The following is a 19,617-nucleotide window of genomic DNA, read 5'->3' as shown; positions in this document are numbered from 1 at the left end:
TATTCGAGAGCAGCAGAAAGCAAAAATACAAACATGAAAAATACACTTTTTTGTATTTAAATATGCACTCCCAAACATGGAAGAGCCGAAAATCTATTTTCGGAAAACCATGCACTTTCGCCACCACACTTCCGAAAGTTCGACTACTTTTTCGACTCCTGCCGCCACATTCCGAAAATAATTCCGAAATTCGGAATGCAAAACCTCTCTAATTATACCGAATATTCGAATACTCGTTTGGATTTTTCAAATATAATCGTACTCGAGTACTCGCTCATACATGGTACTTGGATTTGCCAGAGAAGTCTGCATTTCAGAGCAGCAGTCAGCAGATATTGATGTGCAGACTGTGTGGTGAACACTTGTAAACGAGTAGAGAGAGCCCAAATGACCCACCAACCAATACACCCGAGAAAAGGACTGCGAATCGGTTCAATCAGGGTTGTATCATGTGATTTTAAGGCCGTTGGTGTGCGATTTTTAGGATATCAAGAATACTCGAGTACTCGAATATTCGATCGGAGAAAATCAGAGTACTCGAACTCGGGTTCTCGGTGCCAACTTTCACCCCTAGGAGAAACCCAACAAAAAGGCAGGATTCATCATGAATCATCTCCCTTGATTGAAGTTGGAACATCACAAGATATGCTCATTTAGTGAGTCATCCAGCCCAGCAAGACTCACCTCCGAAATATGTGTTCTTTCAGCAAAGCTGGGAAAGGTCGATAAGTGAACGGCTCTGCAGTGGTAATAGTATAATATGTGATGGCAGTAGTGGATGTTGTTACATGCACGTATACAAATACAATGACAAGACCCTATTCCCCGTTTCATACCAGAATATTTTTGCCTGATGATCGCGCAAGTGTGAAACTCTCAGTTGCAATAAAAATTCTGTTCCACCTTACTTTAATACAAATGCAACGATGTTTAATCGGAAGTGGTCCAGGTCACCAGCTTTTCACATTGGGTCGGATTACACCAAGTACAACTCGACTGTACCTTTGGCAGCTTTGCTGGAAGAAGACGTCTTTTGGAATCTTCAATAAAGAGAGCTAGAGATGATGCATGCTGAATCATGCCTATATGTTGGGTTTCTCCAGACTTGGACAAAAGAGAGCCTACAATCAAGTTCTGTGCAGACCATCACACATTTAGATTCATCTTCCTTTAGGGCCCGGTCACACATGCACTGGGATTCGCTTCGGCGACGAGGTTCGGCGGCAGCGAGCCTGGTGTCACTCCAGCGAAACCACGTGTGCATGGTCACACATACAAACAGGGCACAACTCATACTTTGGCGGAAAACGAGAGTAAAGTGGACTGTGGTGCATACAGTACGGAGAATGGACGAGGTCAATGACTATCTTGCACGCATTTTTGTTCCATGGACATCATACGCATACAAATTTCTCGTAGCAAGTCCATATACAGCAGACCGTGGTGTTTTCTGCTGAAGCGAATCCGCAGAAGCGACAATCTCGCTTCGAAAATTTTGGCGGAAGCGGATTGGAGTTTCCGCTGAAGCGGAAGTTCCGCTTTTCGCCGTTGCCATGCCATTTTTCGTTCCTGCGACCTCGCTTCAGCGTATACGCTACTTTCGAGTGCATGTGTGACCGGGCCCTTAGAATATTTTGGTTGGGGTGGGGGATCAGCAAGCAGGAGTGAGAGGTGTTGCGTCTCTCAAACCAGGAGGTGTAAGTCACGAAGTGTCATCAGCCTCCACAGTGCATCATAAATACTCTGACGCCTCCGTAGAGGCGACAGGTAAGGATTATCCCTTACTGATGATGAAGAATCATAAAGTTTGGTCTAGTCCCATGAGTTAGAACTATATTCAGTGGCTGTCATCACTAAACTGAACTGAGTCGGCACACCACACATATCTGGTAACTATACCCATACTTCACGACTAGCAAACTTCAAAGCATATGTTGCGAGTGAAACACCATGCGAATTGGTTCGCTTATTGTCATAGTAACATGGAAAGGAATATATTTATTTCGATGTACTACCTTACAACAGCGCTACCAACCACCTTTACTTTTAGTCTTGTACTTTCACACACAGGACCCCCACCCACCGACTCCGCCGAAGTGAAGTGCATGAAATGCACTCAACGGGCATCTACGAGACACAGTCAACCTCATGAATAACAACTTCGGATTCAAAAAGACTCACGAATAGCAGTTCTAGCTGTTACCATGGTTACAAGCTGTTGGGCACAGGTACCCTGCAGCATCCACAGCTGTACTAATACCACTAGTGGAGGATCCGAATGGTATTCCTGCCCATCCTCCTCCTTCCTACTTCCATTCCCTGCATTCGGTGTCATGTAACTGGGCTTCCGAGCTCACTTGTACTTGCAAAATCAAATAAGGACTACAACTGCAACTCCGGCTACATTCGTGCCACCTCCATGCTGTGAAGGGTATAAATTGTGCACTCTGGATCGGATTTCAGTGAGTGCGACAACTGGAGACAGTGTACAGTATAGATAAGTGAACAGCGTTGCATGGGGTAGAATATTATGTAACTGCAAAGTGACGGCAGTCGTGGATGTTGTTGTAGTTGTAGTGCTTATTCAAATTTGTAAGTGCGAATCGGCTCCAAGACCAGGTACATGTGAGTGAATACAGGGAATTGAACTGAGAAGGAGGATGGGCAGAAATACCAGTCGGATCCTCCAGTAGTGTTATCAGTCGAGCTGCGGATGCAGCACGGTGCCCTCGTCCAACAGCTTGTAGCAGAGCTGCCTGCTTGGTCTGTGAGTCTGTGAGTCTGTGTGCTTCGCCCATTGGTCTTGCAGCATTTCAATTGATTCCCTCAAGAGTGACTTTTCTCAATCACCCTGATGTAGTCCAGTGGTGGTTTGCAGTGCACTTCACATAGGGTGCTTCGAAGAACCAACTGGTGAACTGTGCAGGTGCAAGCCCGCCGCATAGGTGGACTACAGTTGGTGTCATTATACTCCATGTGATGTGTTGCAGTATGCTTTCAGATACAGTAAACCGTGGGAATAACGACCCCCGGTCAAGAGTGAGAAAAGTATTTTTCTTGCAGTAAAAAACTATGCAGTCAATTGGTTGCTTGGTCTGATGACAGTGCCAGGATTTGCGGGTAGTTTTTAAATCCGAGGTTGTTATTCGTCACAGTGAGGTTGACTATGTCTCATAGACTTCCGTACGATCAAGATCACGTTCCGTAAAAGCCCGTAAATACGCCCACCCAGTATAACTCCCACTACAAAATATAACCATGTACACGCCCAGTTGCCGCGTGTCAACACTCTTGTCCCACTTTCTAGCCCTTCTCCGCGTGAACGCCCATGGGCGAGAGCACAGGCCCAGTGCACAGTGCATGGTGCATACCCAGCTCCACGTGCATGTACGGTACTGTAGTATAACGTAGTGCACAGTACCCTGTGCTAACCTGAGACGTACCTGTACTTTAGTAGTACCGTAAAGTACCGCTAGAGCGCCCTGTCCCCGTCGCCCATTTTTCGAATAATTGATTCGTTAGCTTGTAACTATTTCTACTTCGAGTATTCGGTAAAATCATTTCACCCTTAGTTTCCGCCCATTGCCTTATTACGGGCTTTTACGGTAGCTGTTGACTGCATTTGGTGCACTTCACTTTGGCGGAGTTGGTGGGTTGGGATCCTGTGTGTGAATGTACAAGATAAAGGTGGTTGGTAGCGCTGTTGTAAGGTAGTACGTCGAAGTAAAGACATTCATTTCCGTGTTACTATGACGACAAGCGAACCAATCCGCATGGTCTTTCACGCACAACATATGCTTTAAAGTTTGCTAGTCGTATGGGTATGGGTATAGTTACCAGATATGTGTGGTGTGCCGACTCAGTTCAGTTCAGTAATGGCTGCCACTGAATATAGTTCTAACTCATGAGACTAGACCAAACGTCATGATTCTTCATCATCAGTAAGGGATAATCCTTACCTGTCGCCTCTACGGAGGCGTCAGAGTATTTATGATGCACTGTGGAGGCTGATGACACTTCGTGACTTACACCTCCTGGTTTGAGAGACGCAACACCTCTCACTCCTGCTTGCTGATCCCCCACCCCCAACCAAAAATTATTCTAAAGGAAGATGAATCCAAATGTGTGACGGTCTGCACAGAACTTGATGGTAGGCTCTCTTTTGTCCAAAGTTTGGAGAAACCCGACTTCTAGGCATGATTCCTCATGCATCATCTCCCTTCATTGAAGATGGAACATAAAGATACATTCCCTCAGTGAGTCATCCAGCCTGGCAAGGCTCACCTCCGAAAGATGTCGTCTTCCAGCAAAGCCGCCCGAAAGGCACAGTGCACTCGGTGAAATCCGACCCAAAGTGCAAAGCTAGCGGCCCTGGACCAGTTCCGATTACATCATTGTATGGTGCATGTGTTTGACCAGGCGCATTTGTGCCACTTCCAAGGCGTCAAGGCTCGTTAAAGTTGAGGGCGCGAATAATGCAATCCGGGTCGGATTTCACTGAGCGCAACTGTAGATGAGTGAACGGCTCTGCAGTGCTAGTATAATACTATTATGTGACGGCAGTCACTGAGTGTGACAGGAGTGGTGGATGTTGCTGTTGCAGTTGTTATCTATATTTGAATTCGCAAGTAGAAGTGAGCTCAGAAGCCCAGTTACATGACACCGAATGCAGGAAATGGAAGTCACTGAGGAAGGAGGAGGGTGGGCAGGATTACCAGTCGGATCCTCCAGTGGTGGTATCAGTCGAGCTGCGGGTGCGGCAGGGTGCCCGGGTCCAACAGCCTGTAACAGACCTGCGTACCTTCTGCTTGGCTTTGGCGCACTCCATCATGGTCTCGCAGCCGTTTCAAAACTTTAGTATGCTTCCACACCGACTTTTCTCAATCTCCCTGGTGCAGCCTGGTGGTGTTTTTCAGTGCACTAAGCATATTGAACGACTGTGTGAGCTAACTTTATGCAGGTGCAAGCCCGCATAGGTGGACTACAGTTGGTGTCGTTAGGCTCTTTGTGATGTGTTGCAGTATGCTTTCGGATACAGTATACCGTGCAAATAACGATCCAAGAAAGGTCGGGCGTGCGAACAGTGTAGTTATTCGCGCAGTTAACGCCAGGGAGTAGTAAAAATACCACTATTCCTGGTTTGGTTACTTGGTCTGACAATACAGAAATTATTTTCCATGTTACTATGACGACAAGCGAACCAATTAGCATGGTCTTTCACGCGCAACATATTATGCTTTGAAGTTTGCTAGTTGTATGGGTCTGTGTATAGTTACCGGACGTGCGGGGTGCGCGGACACACTTCAAATCAGTGATGACTGCCACTGGATATAGTTCTAACTCATTGGACTAGACCAAATGCTGTGATTCTTCATCATCAGTAAGGGATAATCCTTACCTGTCGCCTCTACGGAGGCGTCAGAGTATTTATGATGCACTGTGGAGGCTGATGACACTTCGTGACTTACACCTCCTGGTTTGAGAGACGCAACACCTCTCACTCCTGCTTGCTGATCCTCCCACCCCAACCTATAATAATTGCAAAGGAAGATTATCTACAAAGGGAGTATACTCAATCTGCGGACATCATGCTGTTTCGTTCTTTGTGAACTCATCAGCGCAGCACAGAGGAAATGAGGCCGAACCTGATAGCAATGAAAATAAAAATTCCCAATCAGGCCCGAACGTACCTTGCCAGAGTGCTCAAACTGACAAGTCAGTGAGCTCTGCGTAATGCAAACAGCAAAGGCACTACCCCACATGAGAGTGCTCAACTACTACAAGAGCAGGAGCGAAAATACTCAATCTGCGGACAGCATGCTGTTTCGTTCTTTGTAAAGGGAGTATAAGTAGAAGATTGATTCGTATACTGGTAGAGTCTGCCCATGGTACATGTACGTTTTCTTGTTTTCAATACGTAGAGGAACTCAACAACCTGGTGCAATCAAGCGTTTATGAAAAAGAGTATGCAGCTGTCATCTCTTTTCTATGGACCAGATGTGCTGCCTTCATTGCATCGTTCAGCTGCAGTCCGCACACTGCGGAAATCAAACACGATGCTTTCCTTCAGGTTTGAAATGAACTTTCGTTCGGAACTGGAGTTTCACGCGCCAAAATTTAGAGATCGCCTAATCAAGCAAAAGCGGACGTGCTGGTACGAGAAACAGTGGGTTCGAACTTTGAAGGCATGCTTTCAGAGCGTGATGGAAGCAGGTTACGTCATGAAGGTAACCCGCGGCGCACGGACCTATAACAACAGTTGCATACTGATGTTGATACACTCTTGCTACGATATAAAACACTGGTAGATCAACGGTCAGCTGCACAGTGGAAGTACATGTATAGTACAGTTGCGCAATGTGAAATCCGACCCAGTGTGCATATTTGGCGCCGTCAACTAGCACGCCCTGGAAGTGGCACGAATGCGGCTGGACGTACACATGTACAAATACAATGATGTGATTAGAACTAGTCCAGGGCGCCAGCTTTGCACTCCGGGTCAGATTTCGCTGAGCGCAACTGTTCATGTAGTAGGTGACTGTGATGTAGCAGTGGGCGTTTATCCTCCATTAGTGGCAACAGTCGAGCTGCGTATGTTGTTGTTGATAGCCAGCAGTTTTGCTGCAAGGTTACTCGTAAAAGAACGTTTACTCCATGTTGCTATGACAACAAGCGAATCCTTTCGCATGTCCTTTCCCTTTGAAACTATGCAATTGAAGTTTTCTAATTGTCTGGGCATGATAACTGGATTCATAGTCGAGGCACACGGAATCACTTCGGTTTTAATGATGACTGCCACTGGATATAGTTCTAACTCATGGGACTAGACCGAACGTTGTGAATCTTCATCATCAGTAAGGGATAATCCTTACCTGTCGCCTCTACGGAGGCGTCAGAGTATTTATGATGCACTGTGGAGGCTGATGACACTTCGTGACTTACACCTCCTGGTTTGAGAGACGCAACACCTCTCACTCCTGCTTGCTGATCCCCCACCCCAACCCTATAATAATTGCAAAGGAAGATGAAAATGGAACCTCTGTTTTCCTGTGCCTATGTGTAAAGCCGGGAAATGCCTGTGCTGGTTTTAGTTTGTGATATATGTGCCGAGACCAGTTTGCATCTGGAAATGTTTATGATTGAGGTGAATTTCATCAGTTTAACTACTGCAGTTCTACGTTGCACGCTGGATTACTTTTGTGCGATTTCTCACATATCGGGGAATAGTGAACGTTTCCAGATCGCAAAGGTTTCCCTGTTGACAGTGTGTGTAAAGCCCGATTCATATTTCATGTCGCATACGGGAAACGCGTCGCGTCGCGAAAAAGTTGAGCTGAGCCCAACTATTTCGCGTACGGGAAACCCATCGCGCGACCGTCGCGTGATGGGTTTCCCGTACGCGAGATGAAGTATGAATCAGGTTTAAGTGTGTATGGTGACATGTGCTTCTGTGATGTCCTCTATTCTTTGGTTGTTGCTTCACCGCAGATCTACCAGGAGGTTGTGTATGACTTGCTGAATCCGCACGGCAAGGACATGAAGATCCGCCAGCACCCAAAGCTGGGAGTGTGAGTCATGCGCTTGACGGTGTACATGTAGACATGCTCCTTGAGCCTTTAGGCGATGAACTAATGCAGCGTGAAATGTATGTCAACTTGTTTGGCATAGCTGTGCAAAGCACATATACTAGTTTCCCCAAAGCTGCTCAGTGTACTTCGTAGTACTTGCGACCCCTTTGTCAGGTTCTCATTGAAATGGCATTACAGCGGACCCGATTCAACACAAATGTTTGGGGAGCAGAAAAAAGTGTCCCTTCTTATCAATATTTCTCCAGTGCAAAACATGCATTCAGGTCTGAAATTTCTTTCGTTTTATCCACATTATGCCGTATGCATGCAAATGCTAAGTGGATATTATTGTACTTGATTTGAGCAGTAATGCCAGTATGTTTGAGCAACAGACACTTGCTGTTGGGTATAATAATACATCTTGTTGCCGCTCACGGGTGCCTGCCTTTTGTGTTTCACAGAAACCTCGAGGATGCATTGTTGATGAAGAACAGACCTCGAGGATGCGGTGTTGATGAAGACTTGAAGAGTATACCTCGAGGATGCATTGTTGATGTAACTGTTAGATCGGCTGTGGTTGCATTACAGAGCCGTTCTCTCTTCTCTCTCTCTCTCTCTGTGCACCTTGTTTCCGTTAGGTACGTCGACGGTCTGGCAGAGCTGGTGGTGCGTTCCAGCGAGGACATTGCTCGGCTGCAGGAGCAGGGTAACCGGGTGCGCAGGATGGCATCCACCGAAATGAACAAGACCAGCTCTAGGTGAGGATCAGCTTGCAACACCAGCGAGTAGAGTGTTGCTGTATGTGTGAGATATTGCCGTTGTTATTCCACGACTGAAAGATCTAGTTGGAAATGTTGACAACAACATGTGACTACAGATATAATATCTCTCCCATACTCCGTTTCATTTCCTTCTCCTCAATTAAACATCCGATTGTAGTTGGGCTTATTAAATATTCATGAGGAAAGGATGTCAGGGTGTCACAATGATAGGTTTTTGCGGATTTTATTAATTGGTGTCACCCCCACAGACTCGGAGATATGATAGAAAGAAAAATCATGGTTAAGGTCACATACGAAACATTCATGCGTGGACCCAGCAGCGGCTCTATATTCTCCATTCACACTCATCCTGGAGTAGCATACTAGTAGATACATGCAGGCACTGTGTCCGCTCTCCTGTTGATCACGGCAGCTCATGCAGTAGCCAAGGCGTGTGTAGGTGTACAGCCGCATGACAGGATCCCTAGCTGTTTGCTGGCCGTGCAACTAGACTGGGAACCTAAACATCCCTTTACCGTGGCTGCTTGTTGTTACCGTAACTGCACAGATCTCACAGCGTGTTCACAGTCGTGGTGCAGCAGAAAGAGACTGACTTGGATGACGGGCAGAGTCGAGGTCATCGCGCCAAGATCAACCTGGTCGACTTGGCCGGCTCGGAGCGAGCCGATCGAACGAAGGCGGAGGGACAGACACTTAAAGAGGGTGCCTTCATCAACAAGAGGTCAGTCGTGCTTATTCAATATGTATTTGTTTCATACATGCGTGCGGTGGGCCCATGAGGTTAACCGAGGAACTGTATACCCTGCCCTCAAAACGTTCAACCTTGACCTACAAGCTTACTTGCAGAGTAGAACGTGTAGGCCTATTGCAAACAGGCGAGCTCAAGTTGAGACCTGTGTGACTTGCTCACGAGATCGATGACAGTACCTCTGTGTGTGCGTGCGTGCGTGCGTGCGTGTGTGTGTGTGTGTGTGTGTGTGTGTGTGTGTGTGTGTGTGTGTTTGCATGCGTGCATGTGTATATTGGTGTGTGCCGGTGAGCGTGTGCTGTTGTGTATGCGCGCTTGTTGTGTTCATTGTCATTCACTACACACTTTACGATATTCCGATTATCAGCTTGGCAGCTCTGGGCAACGTAATCAACGCTCTAGCAATGCCAAAGAAGGGAGCTCACATTCCCTACAGAGACTCCAAGCTAACACGTATTCTTCAGGTCAGAGCCTAAGGTGTATATGGTATAGGTAGCACACATGCTAGAAGTCGTGTGTAACTATGTGTGTGTGTGGGGGGGGGGGGGAGATTGCAGTGTCTGATTTCAATTTTGATGTACAGCGGCTGCTCATTGAGATCCGATCGCGTGAATCAAGTCTGCATCCTGCGTCAGTTCACGGCCCAGTGTTTGCAGGTCTAAAGCTGCACAGTGCCTGGTGTGGCATTGACTCGCGTGATCAGATTTCATTGAGCAGCACTGTAGCCTTGTGACTTGGACCGCAGACATTTGTTTATATGAGGGGCGTAGCAGCCAGTCCGGCCGGTCCGGCTTTGGCCGGACCACTTTTTCGCCCAGAAGAGCCCAAAATGCTGGATTTTGCACCCTAGTTTCAGAAATTTCCCGGGGACACCCCCAGACCCCCCCTACAACCGGACCACCTCCAACGGCGGTGCTACGCACCTGTATGTACGCACTCATTTTGTGAAGACTCAGCAGTTCTCTCCTCCTCCTCTTCTGTGTGGTTCTAGGAATCGCTTGGTGGCAACTGTTTGACTGTGATGCTAGCCATGGTGTCTCCAGCTGGTGAGAGTCGTGTGTGGGCTGGTCGTGCCGTACTGTCGGATGTCACGCGGCTTGGCATGAGCCCAACGGGGGCATATACTACGTCAAGATGTGGTGCCTCACCTCTTTGATCAAGACAGCTGAGCATAGATTTGTGCCCCTTCATTTGGGGTTGCATCTCCTATTCTAGATCTCCGGTTAGATTTAGCAAACCAAACCTAGTTTGGGAATTTGAAAATACGCTGCTATGCTCAGAGAAAAATCCTGATTTTGACCATAATTAAAAGCTTGAATTTCTACCATTCTGTGCTGAGACAACGTAAAAATCTGACCAGCAATGACCTACGCGTTTTTCATTTCTCAGACTTGTTCTCAGAAATTCTGTGTGGATGCTCTTCCAAAGAGATTTTGGACGTTTTCTTGTCCAAGAAGTGGGCCATAGCAAAATTCCGGGTGGGGTTTAGCGTTCAACTACCATGCCTTGCCGAATTCGGTGCAGGTTTCCTGGCCTAATCCAGCCTAAATCAGATTTAAAATTCCAGAATTATTTCTGAATGGACGAGTTTAAACACTGTTGGCATGGTTCTTGTTCAATGGCGTAGATGTGAACTTCTCGGAGACTGTAAGCACTCTGGAGTTTGCCAACCGAGCGAAGAACATCCAGAACAAGAGCCACAAGAATGAGGTAGGCCTCTCCGCTGCCTACATTGTAGATAGCCACAACACAAACACAGTCATTGTGATAAGAGCTAACAAATGCAACATGTGCTGCTGCCTGATTTAGATAAATTCTTAGCTGACTCTTGACTTTTGGGTGGGGGGGGGGGGTATTCCCAAAATTCCAGAATCACCACCACCACCAGCTCCCCCCCCCCCCCCAAATAGGAGGGGGGAGGGGTGAGAGTTATATGCGCATGGTGTGTTTGGAAATTCCAGAATCCTGAGATGACACACTTATTTGACTTCTGTTCAAACTTGGATGCATTGTTTCTGCTATCGGGAGGGCTGCCACCAATGCCGCCGTGCACTCTAAGCACTCAGTGCTCGGTGAATCACCAAGGGAAATCTTTTATGAAAGACATAGCCAACATTCATTAGTTCTGGGAATGTATAAGGGAAAAGTCTGAAGAAAATCTGGACTGTCACAACCAGGACTCGAACAAGGGACCTTCACTTGAGGCCATCAAGTGTGCGTGAATATCCAAATTGAAAATCTGTGTGCAGCATCCTGGAAGATAGATGTTGTCGGGTTCTTTCATTTCACTGCCGCATGGCGTTACGGGTAAAGGAAATACTGCTTTCTCATTGGCTTGTGATGTTGACTGTATGTTGACTGTATATTATGCTGCACCATGTCTACATGTATGTTGCAGGACGAGAATGCCACGCTAATCAGATCGCTACGTGAGGAGATTGCGGCGCTGAGAAACAAGCTGCAAAGCGCCGATGCGGGACAGGGCAGTGAAGAAGTCTCCAAGATGGAGGTGAGCTGCATGCTACCATGCCCACCTACATGAGGCGTACCACTCGTTGCACTTACCTGGCCAGGCCATAACAGCTTGCTGAAGGCCTGTTGTTGTGTAACTTATCTCATAGACATGATCAGACCCACATGATCAGTTTGGTTTCCCTGGAGTCTGGGTCTAGTCTGTCTGACAAAGTGGACTGATAGCATCCATTGCTGACACAATGAGCTGTGCCCTGTCGTTCTTGATCTGCCGAATGTAGCTGCTGGCCTGAGCATAATAATAATCGAAAACACGGAACTGGACCATGCATGCCATCTACTAGTATGCTACTCATATTGCACAGTCCAGCCCGACTCTAGCCCTTCCCTAATGTTGCATATACACTAACTGATCCGCTTTGATAGGCTGGGAAAGTTCCGAGGCAGGTCTGAATGTGTGCTGATGTATGGTGCCGAGCCTTTGGTTACCTTGGCAACCGACGAACCAAATAACTGGCATCGGTGATTGTGCCGCAATGTGCACAAGCTGTGGAGACGGACTTGTTGGAGGCGCATCTGTGCCGCAACCCAGCATACATGTTCCGGTTTCTTCAGACTGCTTTTGTGAGGTTTTCTCTGCACATGGGGCTATTAAATGTGAGATGTACGTGCGTGCGTTCTTTCTTTGTCACAGGAAATGGTTCGCAGCCTGCAGCTCGCCAAGCAGCAGACCTGGGAAGAGCGCGAGAGGCTGTCCATGGTGTTCGAGGAAGACCGACGGAAGAACTTGGCCAACAAGGTACATAATCAGTAAATTGATGTTGCTGTTTTTGTTTTGTTTTTTCGGTTTTGGTTTCCCGTTCTCGGGGCCTTCTATTCGGTACTCTTTGTAGTTGTACTTCTGTACTGTTAAGCTCTCCTAATTCAAATAAAAAAAGAATTCAAAAAAAAAGTGTGTCCATCCCGTCGTTCACCGCATACCTGACACGCCATGCTTTAGGCATTGAATTTCATACTTTTGTTGTTTCGGGGTACAAAAGAATGTGCCACCTAAAAGGCTTTTGAGACATGTGCCATTATAGTGCAACATTCAGCAGCAGGATTCGCTCCTTAAGTTTGTTTTGAATCATCTCTTGAACTGCTTTGACCTGCCTACATTCATATGTCAGAAGTAGTAGAAAATGTGAAGAAAATGTCATGTGTCACCAGCTGTTGTATTCCTTATGCACTCAAGTACTTTTTCTCCGTTGGTCTCCTACCCAAACCGCCGTAGGGCATCTTGGAGTGGGTGATGGACAGTGTGAAGAAGGAGAACCGTGAAGTCCAGGCCAAGATGGCGCAGCTTCAAAAGGAACGAGATCAGGTAAGGACAAGGACCGTGAGCTGCCATAGGACACGCCTTTGAATCCTGCTCAGGCGAGGGAGGATCATGGGGGTTCCCCTAAAATGAGCCCTGCCCAGAACTGCTATCGGGCTTCGGAGTTGCTTGCTTAGAGTGAAATCATGGAACCATCGGCCATCATGCCACAAAGCCTATACCGTGCATACAGTCTGCACACGGAATGCAATGCCATATTTGTAGCAACGTTTTTTTGTAGCAGTGCACGGCACATCCTCTCTCCCACCTTGGCAAGTCAAACGAAAGTGTAGCAAGTTACTGTACTTGCGTTTCGGATTCAGAAATCGGAATGCATGTAAACTGTATCCATGGTGTCAGATCTGATGAAGCCCCACGGGCGAAACTTTGGAGAAAATTTGGTATTATGTTTTATGATTGCAGTGTAAGACCGTAGTAACGTGAGTAAAGGAGATAAGATCTGACTGAATGTATCAATCATCAATAATCATAGCAGCATAACTGTATTCGTTACAGTCTCGCCCAGGACGAAGAACAGGAGCATCTGGTGATCTCTTTTGTATTCCCATGATTTCTTACGCTAGCTCTCGGCGGAGTACAAACACTATAAGAAGGTGACTGACGACATGCGCGTGGAGCTGCAGACGAAAATCGACCAATACTCCGACGTGGCAAAGTCAGGTGAGACCTTAAAAAAACAGAGGACTAGTATACTGAAACTTTTTCTCTTATCTTTTCTCTGGAGTATACTGCTGCCCATTGCCGAAGAAACCACGATCCATGCAGGCTAGATTCATGTATCTTAAATTGGGTATCAGGGTAGACAACGTCTCACACGGTTATACACCTCTACACACCCTGAAGAAAGGGTGGACAATGGGTTATTTTAATCCGAATTTTCAAGAGCAAAGTAGAGTACTTAGTCGCACCAACCTCTTCTTCACAAAGTACAGTACTATGCAAGAAAGGGCTATGCAGTCAGTGTTAAATGTATGAGCTCTAGTGGCTTGCTGTTTTTGGTACTGTGTTAGGCGGTCGAGGATTGGCTGTACGGATTCCATGTGACTTGATGGTGCCTGAAGAAAGTCTTCTGCTGTGAATGTGTGGTGATTTCCTGCTGTGTGTGTGTGTACGTATATGTGTGTGTGTTGTTGTTGTTGTTGTTGTGTGTGTGTGTGTGTGTGTGTGTGTGTTGTGTGTGTGTGTGTGTGTGTGTGTGTGTTGTGTGTGTGTGTTGTGTGTGTGTGTGTGTATTTGCGCGCACACATGTGTGTATGTATGGCTGTGTGTGTGCCTGTGTGTGCACGTGTGTTGTATGTATTTGCACGCATGCATGTGTGTATGTGTGTGTGTGTGTGTGTGTGTGTGTGTGTGCTTGTGTGTGTGTGTGTGTGTGTGTGTGTGTGTGTGTGTTGTGCTTTGTATACTGACATGATAGGAGATAAACAGGGTGATGTCCCCAAGCAGCACATGGACGAGATCCATCAGCTGAAAGAGCGCTTCAAAGTCGCCAACGATCGCCTCAAAGAATCCAAAGGGTCGCTTCAAACCGTTCGCCAGCAGCTGGCTACAGCCAAGGAGGTATGTTCATAAACATCACTCATATGGCACTGCTAGCTACAATAATAATAGTACTGGCAGGGTCTGGAAGTAAGCAACGAGAGAGCTTGGAAGCTCAGGCCCTTCGCTATGCTTTTTTGCCTAGCTAGCTCATCATGCATGTTATTAGAACTGATGGAAATGTTTTTTTTCATTGATTGGCTACATGAAACTTTCTCTTTGCATTCGAGGGTAATACGACACCGTCTACCACCTTGATGAAACGAATGTGAGATCGAGTTGCTGTGCCTTTCCGAGTCATTGTGGGGTAGTTTCGAGAGGACGTAGAAGTTACACCGCCGTGCATATTGAGATGAGAAGTACCAGGATGGATTCGCTTGGTCCTGATCTTTCGAACAAGCCCAAGATGATGAAAACCCATCAAGGTGAACTGAATTTAGAGAAAAATTCATTCGGACCTGTGCACGAAAACGACACCAGGAGAGTCAGTGCGCTGGAAAGGCAGTTTGCTGGAGTAAAAGAGGCCAGCACGGAAAGGGTTAATGTTGCCCCTGGCCAGAAAGCTAAAACTAATTTTTTACCCGCCTTACTTTTTTGCTCTGCTGACCATCACTGTTCACTTTGCTTTTAGGATGCCAAGGCACACAGCTCATTCTTGGCTGGCAACGCAGAGCTCCGCCAGCTGATTCAGGTGAGAGACAAGAAGGCGGAGTTCTATCAAATTATTTATTTGGCACTTACCCATTGAGCAGAGAGGAGACGGGGAATGTGGTGTATTGCCAGTACACTTACGTGTCAATGCATGCCCTAGACCTAGTGCATCTGAGAGGGAAACATGTAGCTTTGCTGAATGGCGGCTCCTGGTATAGTAGAATTTCCTTAGCAGCCACATCTCCACTGGGAGGGGGGCTCTCAACAAAGGACACCTCTCAACAAAGGACACCTCTCAACAAAGGACACCGCTCAACAAAGGACACCTCTCAACAAAGGACACCTCTCAACAAAGGACACCTCTCAACAAAGGACACCTCTCAACAAAGGACACCTCTCAACAAAGGACACCTCTCAACAAAGAAAACCTCTCAACTAAGGGCACCTCTCAAATATCGCCACCTCTCAACTAACAACATCTTTCAACTAAGGACACTTCTCAACAAAGGACACTTCTCAACAAAGGACACTTTTCAACAAAGGACACCTCTCGACTAAGGACACCTCTCAACAAAGGACACCTTCACATTCCCGGCTGATCTTAGGACATGTGCAAGTAGGATCAGTTCCGATTTCTCCTTAGTTGCTCCCACTGATGGACTTTGTAAGGTACTCTGTGATCATGACCGATGCATTTGGTCACTCGGGTGTCCGTAACAGAGAGAGGCTGTAGTGTAGTGTGCTGGGAACACCATATGAACTGTTCCTGAACTTCTCCATGGCTACGCATGCTTTTTTTCCTGGAATGTCATTAGCGCTGCTCATACTGGAAATCATGGCATGTATCATGGTGTGTTTGTTCTCATGTTGTGTACCACCCCCCCCCCCTTCTTTGTGATGCAGAAAGAGGAGATGGACAAGCTGCGTAGTGAGAATGCCACAACACTGAAGGAAGCGATGGAACACATGCGCATGGATATAGAACAGGAAAAGGCAGACCTGCAGGTACTTCGGTAGAACTATATTAGGCTGTTTCCAATTACCTTGCTCACGGTTTCTGCTCCAGTTTCTGCCACTGCCTTCATAACAATGCCGCTGCTAATGCTGCCGCTGCTGCTGCTGCTGCTGCTTTAATTTCAATTGCCGTATCACTGCCACTATCGGCAGGTGGGCATCATGAACGCCGCTTACAAGATGTCGACTGTTGTGCGTCATACAGTGTGCAACATCAGCATCCAGCTGAGACTGAGACCAAATGATCTACAGTCCATTTCAAAACTATAGACGCGTACCTAGGCAAAAACCGTTATGCCAGCATCTATACCACATAAAATCTGTGATCACTTTGTGCATAATTTTTTCCAAATTGGGCGTCTGTTATCCAATCGTTTAGAAACTATATGAGAGTAATTGTGGAGCGGACCTGAGCAATATTCCGAAAACTATTCTCAAAACGTTCCAGCCAAATTTGAAATATTTCCAAAACACTACGCATCTATAGTTTTGAAATGTACTGTACATTGCCTTACTAGTAGTGTACTTTCCATGGCAAAAAACTAAGAGGATGTCATTCACAAGTATATACCTTTACCCTTTAAAACAATAGTGAATACGATGTTGACAGTATTTCTGTTGGTCTTGCTCTGCAGGTCCGCTTCGCCGAGGGCGCGGAGGTCAACACTGACCGCATGATGAAGCTCGAAGTCAAGGCAGTGGAGCTGAAGGCTGAGCATGATGTGCTGGGAATGCAGGTAGGAGCGACTAGCAGTGGAAAGTGCCAATATGAACAACAACATGCCGTTATTGTGCGGACACTATGGCACTTATACACCAGAAAAAAATCTAGGACACCTTGTGTGTAAATAGCGGTGCAAGCTGAAGTCTTCCGATGTTACCATAGTATATTTCGACTCAACTTTGGGCCTTTCCTGAGAGTATTGTACGATGTGAATAATAGAAACAGCTTGACTCATGTAGTTTCTCTTGGTTGATTGTTGGTCAGATGGAACAACTGGAGTCTGAGAAACAGAAGCTGCAGCGTGACCTGGAGGATGCTTACAAGCGACACAACGATGAGCTGGAAATACAGAAACTCAAGCATTTCCAGGTGAGCAGCAGGAGATAGCCGCAGGACAGAACAAGATTGTCATAGCATCCTGACATCCCCATTGTCCTCCCTCTCCTGTCTCTCATCTCATGCATACAGTGGTACATGCACATCCACACGCCTAGCCAAGTAACCAAAGCATGAAATGTAGGAGGAACGTTACGCTGGAAGACAAGTGAAGATGGAAGTGAACTGCTGGTATGCATGTGTGTGCAGTCTTCAGGGTATGTCTACCGTTTTCTGTTCACTATTTCCTATAAGCAAGGATTTGACGAGACAAGTGGATGAATCGTGGCGTTGTGAGGTCTGACGGTGCACGTACAAACTGTTCTGCTTGTGTCACCATTTCGGCAGACATTCCGAGCTTATCGCCTGGTGTTCGATGACCAGAAGAAGGTCCTGGAGCAGCGCTATCGCAAGCTACTGGAGGACTCCATTCAGGATGCCGTGTACCTGTCAGCCAGGAACACGGAGCTGTCCCTGGAGAATGAACGACTGCGGAAAGGTATGATAGGATAGGATATGATTGTAACTTAGGAGGCTTTGAATCAAATCCAGTGTTTGTGCTGGTGTGTAGCACAGTCAGGGACCTTCAGTGCAATGCACCCTCTGGGATATTACATACTGCTCTCTTTTCATCGGATACAAAGTACTTTTCTGAAGACCCTGTGTATCTTTTCCAATCACTTGACCTCGGATATAGAGTAAGTTGGCTATAATTAGTAAAAGTACTTATTGTTGTGGCCCTTGGAGGTATAATTTTATACTGAAGCTTGACTATAAAATAAGGAAGTGCCTTCTCTCTCATTCTCTCTTCATATCATCGACGGTGTTATACCATTGGTGCTGGTAGTCGTCATGGCAGCGTGCAGTACACACATGCTGCGTTCTAGTCTTGCCTTGCATGTGTCACATCTAAAGATCTCCTCGCATTTCAGATAGGGAACATGTGCTGGAAATGAGCGTTTGCACCATCATATTTCTAAATAGACCGGCTTCAACAGGAAACATACATCCAATATAATCCAGAGTGGAAGAAAGGGTTGCTTCAATAGACAGAAGTTACCTCCAACATGATCCGAAGTGGAACGGTCGCTTGGGCTCATTCCAACTTCAAAGTACACAGCACAATGCACATACTCCAGTCGGTAGCATGCTAGAGGCAAGCAAGCCAGCCATGATAGCGTTAGTACTCATGACTGCTGTGCTTGTGTGCTTCTACCGCTGTCCTGCAGAGCTGGCCGATTCCCGATCGGTATGAGTGGTGGCATGCGCGTAGCCGGTTGGGTCGATGACTCGGTTCCGTCGCCATTGGACACATTGCGACGACAAGGGTACTGTAGACGTGTACCCGTACAGTCAGATTGGTGTGATGAACGTGTTCCAAACCCACTATTCCTGGCAGGGCATTCTCCACGGTGGTAACTTCAAAGCACGCAAAAATACTAAACCAAATACAAACATTTCCGTAACTTATGACAGAAATATCCACCCACTATGGTTTTTTTAATAGGAGGCTTTGAAAAGCTATTGTTCCACATCGAATGATGAACGTTTGTGCATCAGAGAACAAACACAGGGACACTGCTAATTATTTTTGTAAGAAACCATAAGTTGCAATGGCCATTCCACTATCCAGCTGATTCAATTCCCAACTGGCATGAATTTCATGTGCCCTAATCGAATAAGGCCCAGAATTTACATGAAACTATCCTCTACAGCTTACAAGTTTGTACTTGGCGACGTGATTCATCCTTCATGATGGGTTGAAAGACGATATTTTGATAATTTTTCAGACTTAAATTACATCTAAGATTCGCTTGGACGCTTCTCTTCTATTAGCATTTCCTCGGAAGTTTGCCAGTTTATTCTATTCGCTATTAAATTTTCGTATTCCGACTTCAGTACTCTAGAAATTGTTTATGCACATGCGTCCTGAAAATCACTCTCTCCTGCAAATCTCAAGACATATCACTGCTGTGCGGATTGCATGTCTCAACCACCCTACCCTGTTGTTTCGCTTTGTAGCTTGCTGCGTAGGTCATTCAACCCTGATCTGCCGAGCATTATTATTCTTCCAAGCTGGAAGAACCAGTACCATGTTAGTCAGTGACGGTTGCCGGGGACTTTGGAGTGTTACCTGCTCAATAGAGAAGCCTCGGACTGAGAACATGAACTGGGGCAGGAAATTCTTAGAGGGTTTGCCTGAGCGGATCACATACTATGATAGCCTGAAACTTGAGGTCCGTGTAAAGAAGCTCTGCCCTTTGTGGTATTGTATTGAGTAGTGTGTAGGAAAGAGACTAAACCGAATGATTGTCTTGGCCTGTGAGCCGGAATGCAGCGGCCTCAGTGCTGTACTTCCAAGGTCA

General features: G+C 46.5%; 1 protein-coding gene and 4 non-coding genes across 5 annotated transcripts in view; 4 read left to right on the top strand and 1 right to left on the bottom strand.

Annotated features, from left to right (window-relative positions):
- Window positions 1-19,342, top strand: part of LOC135814013 (kinesin-II 85 kDa subunit-like) — a 34,454-nt gene extending 15,112 nt beyond the window's left edge. Inside the window, exons 8-24 of the mRNA XM_065327061.1 lie at window positions 7,489-7,568; window positions 8,207-8,326; window positions 8,898-9,071; window positions 9,466-9,562; window positions 10,090-10,144; window positions 10,726-10,808; window positions 11,497-11,607; window positions 12,265-12,369; window positions 12,844-12,933; window positions 13,512-13,608; window positions 14,366-14,508; window positions 15,119-15,178; window positions 16,042-16,143; window positions 16,788-16,889; window positions 17,141-17,245; window positions 17,600-17,750; window positions 18,481-19,342. Of these exons, the coding sequence (XP_065183133.1) occupies window positions 7,489-7,568; window positions 8,207-8,326; window positions 8,898-9,071; window positions 9,466-9,562; window positions 10,090-10,144; window positions 10,726-10,808; window positions 11,497-11,607; window positions 12,265-12,369; window positions 12,844-12,933; window positions 13,512-13,608; window positions 14,366-14,508; window positions 15,119-15,178; window positions 16,042-16,143; window positions 16,788-16,889; window positions 17,141-17,245; window positions 17,600-17,750; window positions 18,481-18,506 (1,701 nt within the window). The 3' untranslated portion in view covers window positions 18,507-19,342. The remainder of the gene's footprint in view (window positions 1-7,488; window positions 7,569-8,206; window positions 8,327-8,897; window positions 9,072-9,465; window positions 9,563-10,089; window positions 10,145-10,725; window positions 10,809-11,496; window positions 11,608-12,264; window positions 12,370-12,843; window positions 12,934-13,511; window positions 13,609-14,365; window positions 14,509-15,118; window positions 15,179-16,041; window positions 16,144-16,787; window positions 16,890-17,140; window positions 17,246-17,599; window positions 17,751-18,480) is intronic.
- Window positions 1,651-1,791, bottom strand: LOC135807241 (U8 small nucleolar RNA). The gene has a single exon (XR_010551531.1). It is a non-coding gene; the product is annotated as a U8 small nucleolar RNA (small nucleolar RNA).
- LOC135807240 (U8 small nucleolar RNA) lies at window positions 3,936-4,076 on the top strand. The gene has a single exon (XR_010551530.1). It is a non-coding gene; the product is annotated as a U8 small nucleolar RNA (small nucleolar RNA).
- Window positions 5,375-5,515, top strand: LOC135807239 (U8 small nucleolar RNA). Its single transcript, XR_010551529.1, has one exon. It is a non-coding gene; the product is annotated as a U8 small nucleolar RNA (small nucleolar RNA).
- Window positions 6,849-6,989, top strand: LOC135807238 (U8 small nucleolar RNA). Its single transcript, XR_010551528.1, has one exon. It is a non-coding gene; the product is annotated as a U8 small nucleolar RNA (small nucleolar RNA).
- Window positions 19,343-19,617: the final 275 nt, after the last annotated feature.

This window comes from Sycon ciliatum, chromosome 1, assembly GCF_964019385.1.
Source record: "Sycon ciliatum chromosome 1, ocSycCili1.1, whole genome shotgun sequence".
In the NCBI taxonomy this organism is placed as follows: domain Eukaryota; kingdom Metazoa; phylum Porifera; class Calcarea; order Leucosolenida; family Sycettidae; genus Sycon; species Sycon ciliatum.
Note: the sequence above shows the minus strand (reverse complement) of the source record. Positions and strands in the feature narration are given on the sequence as shown.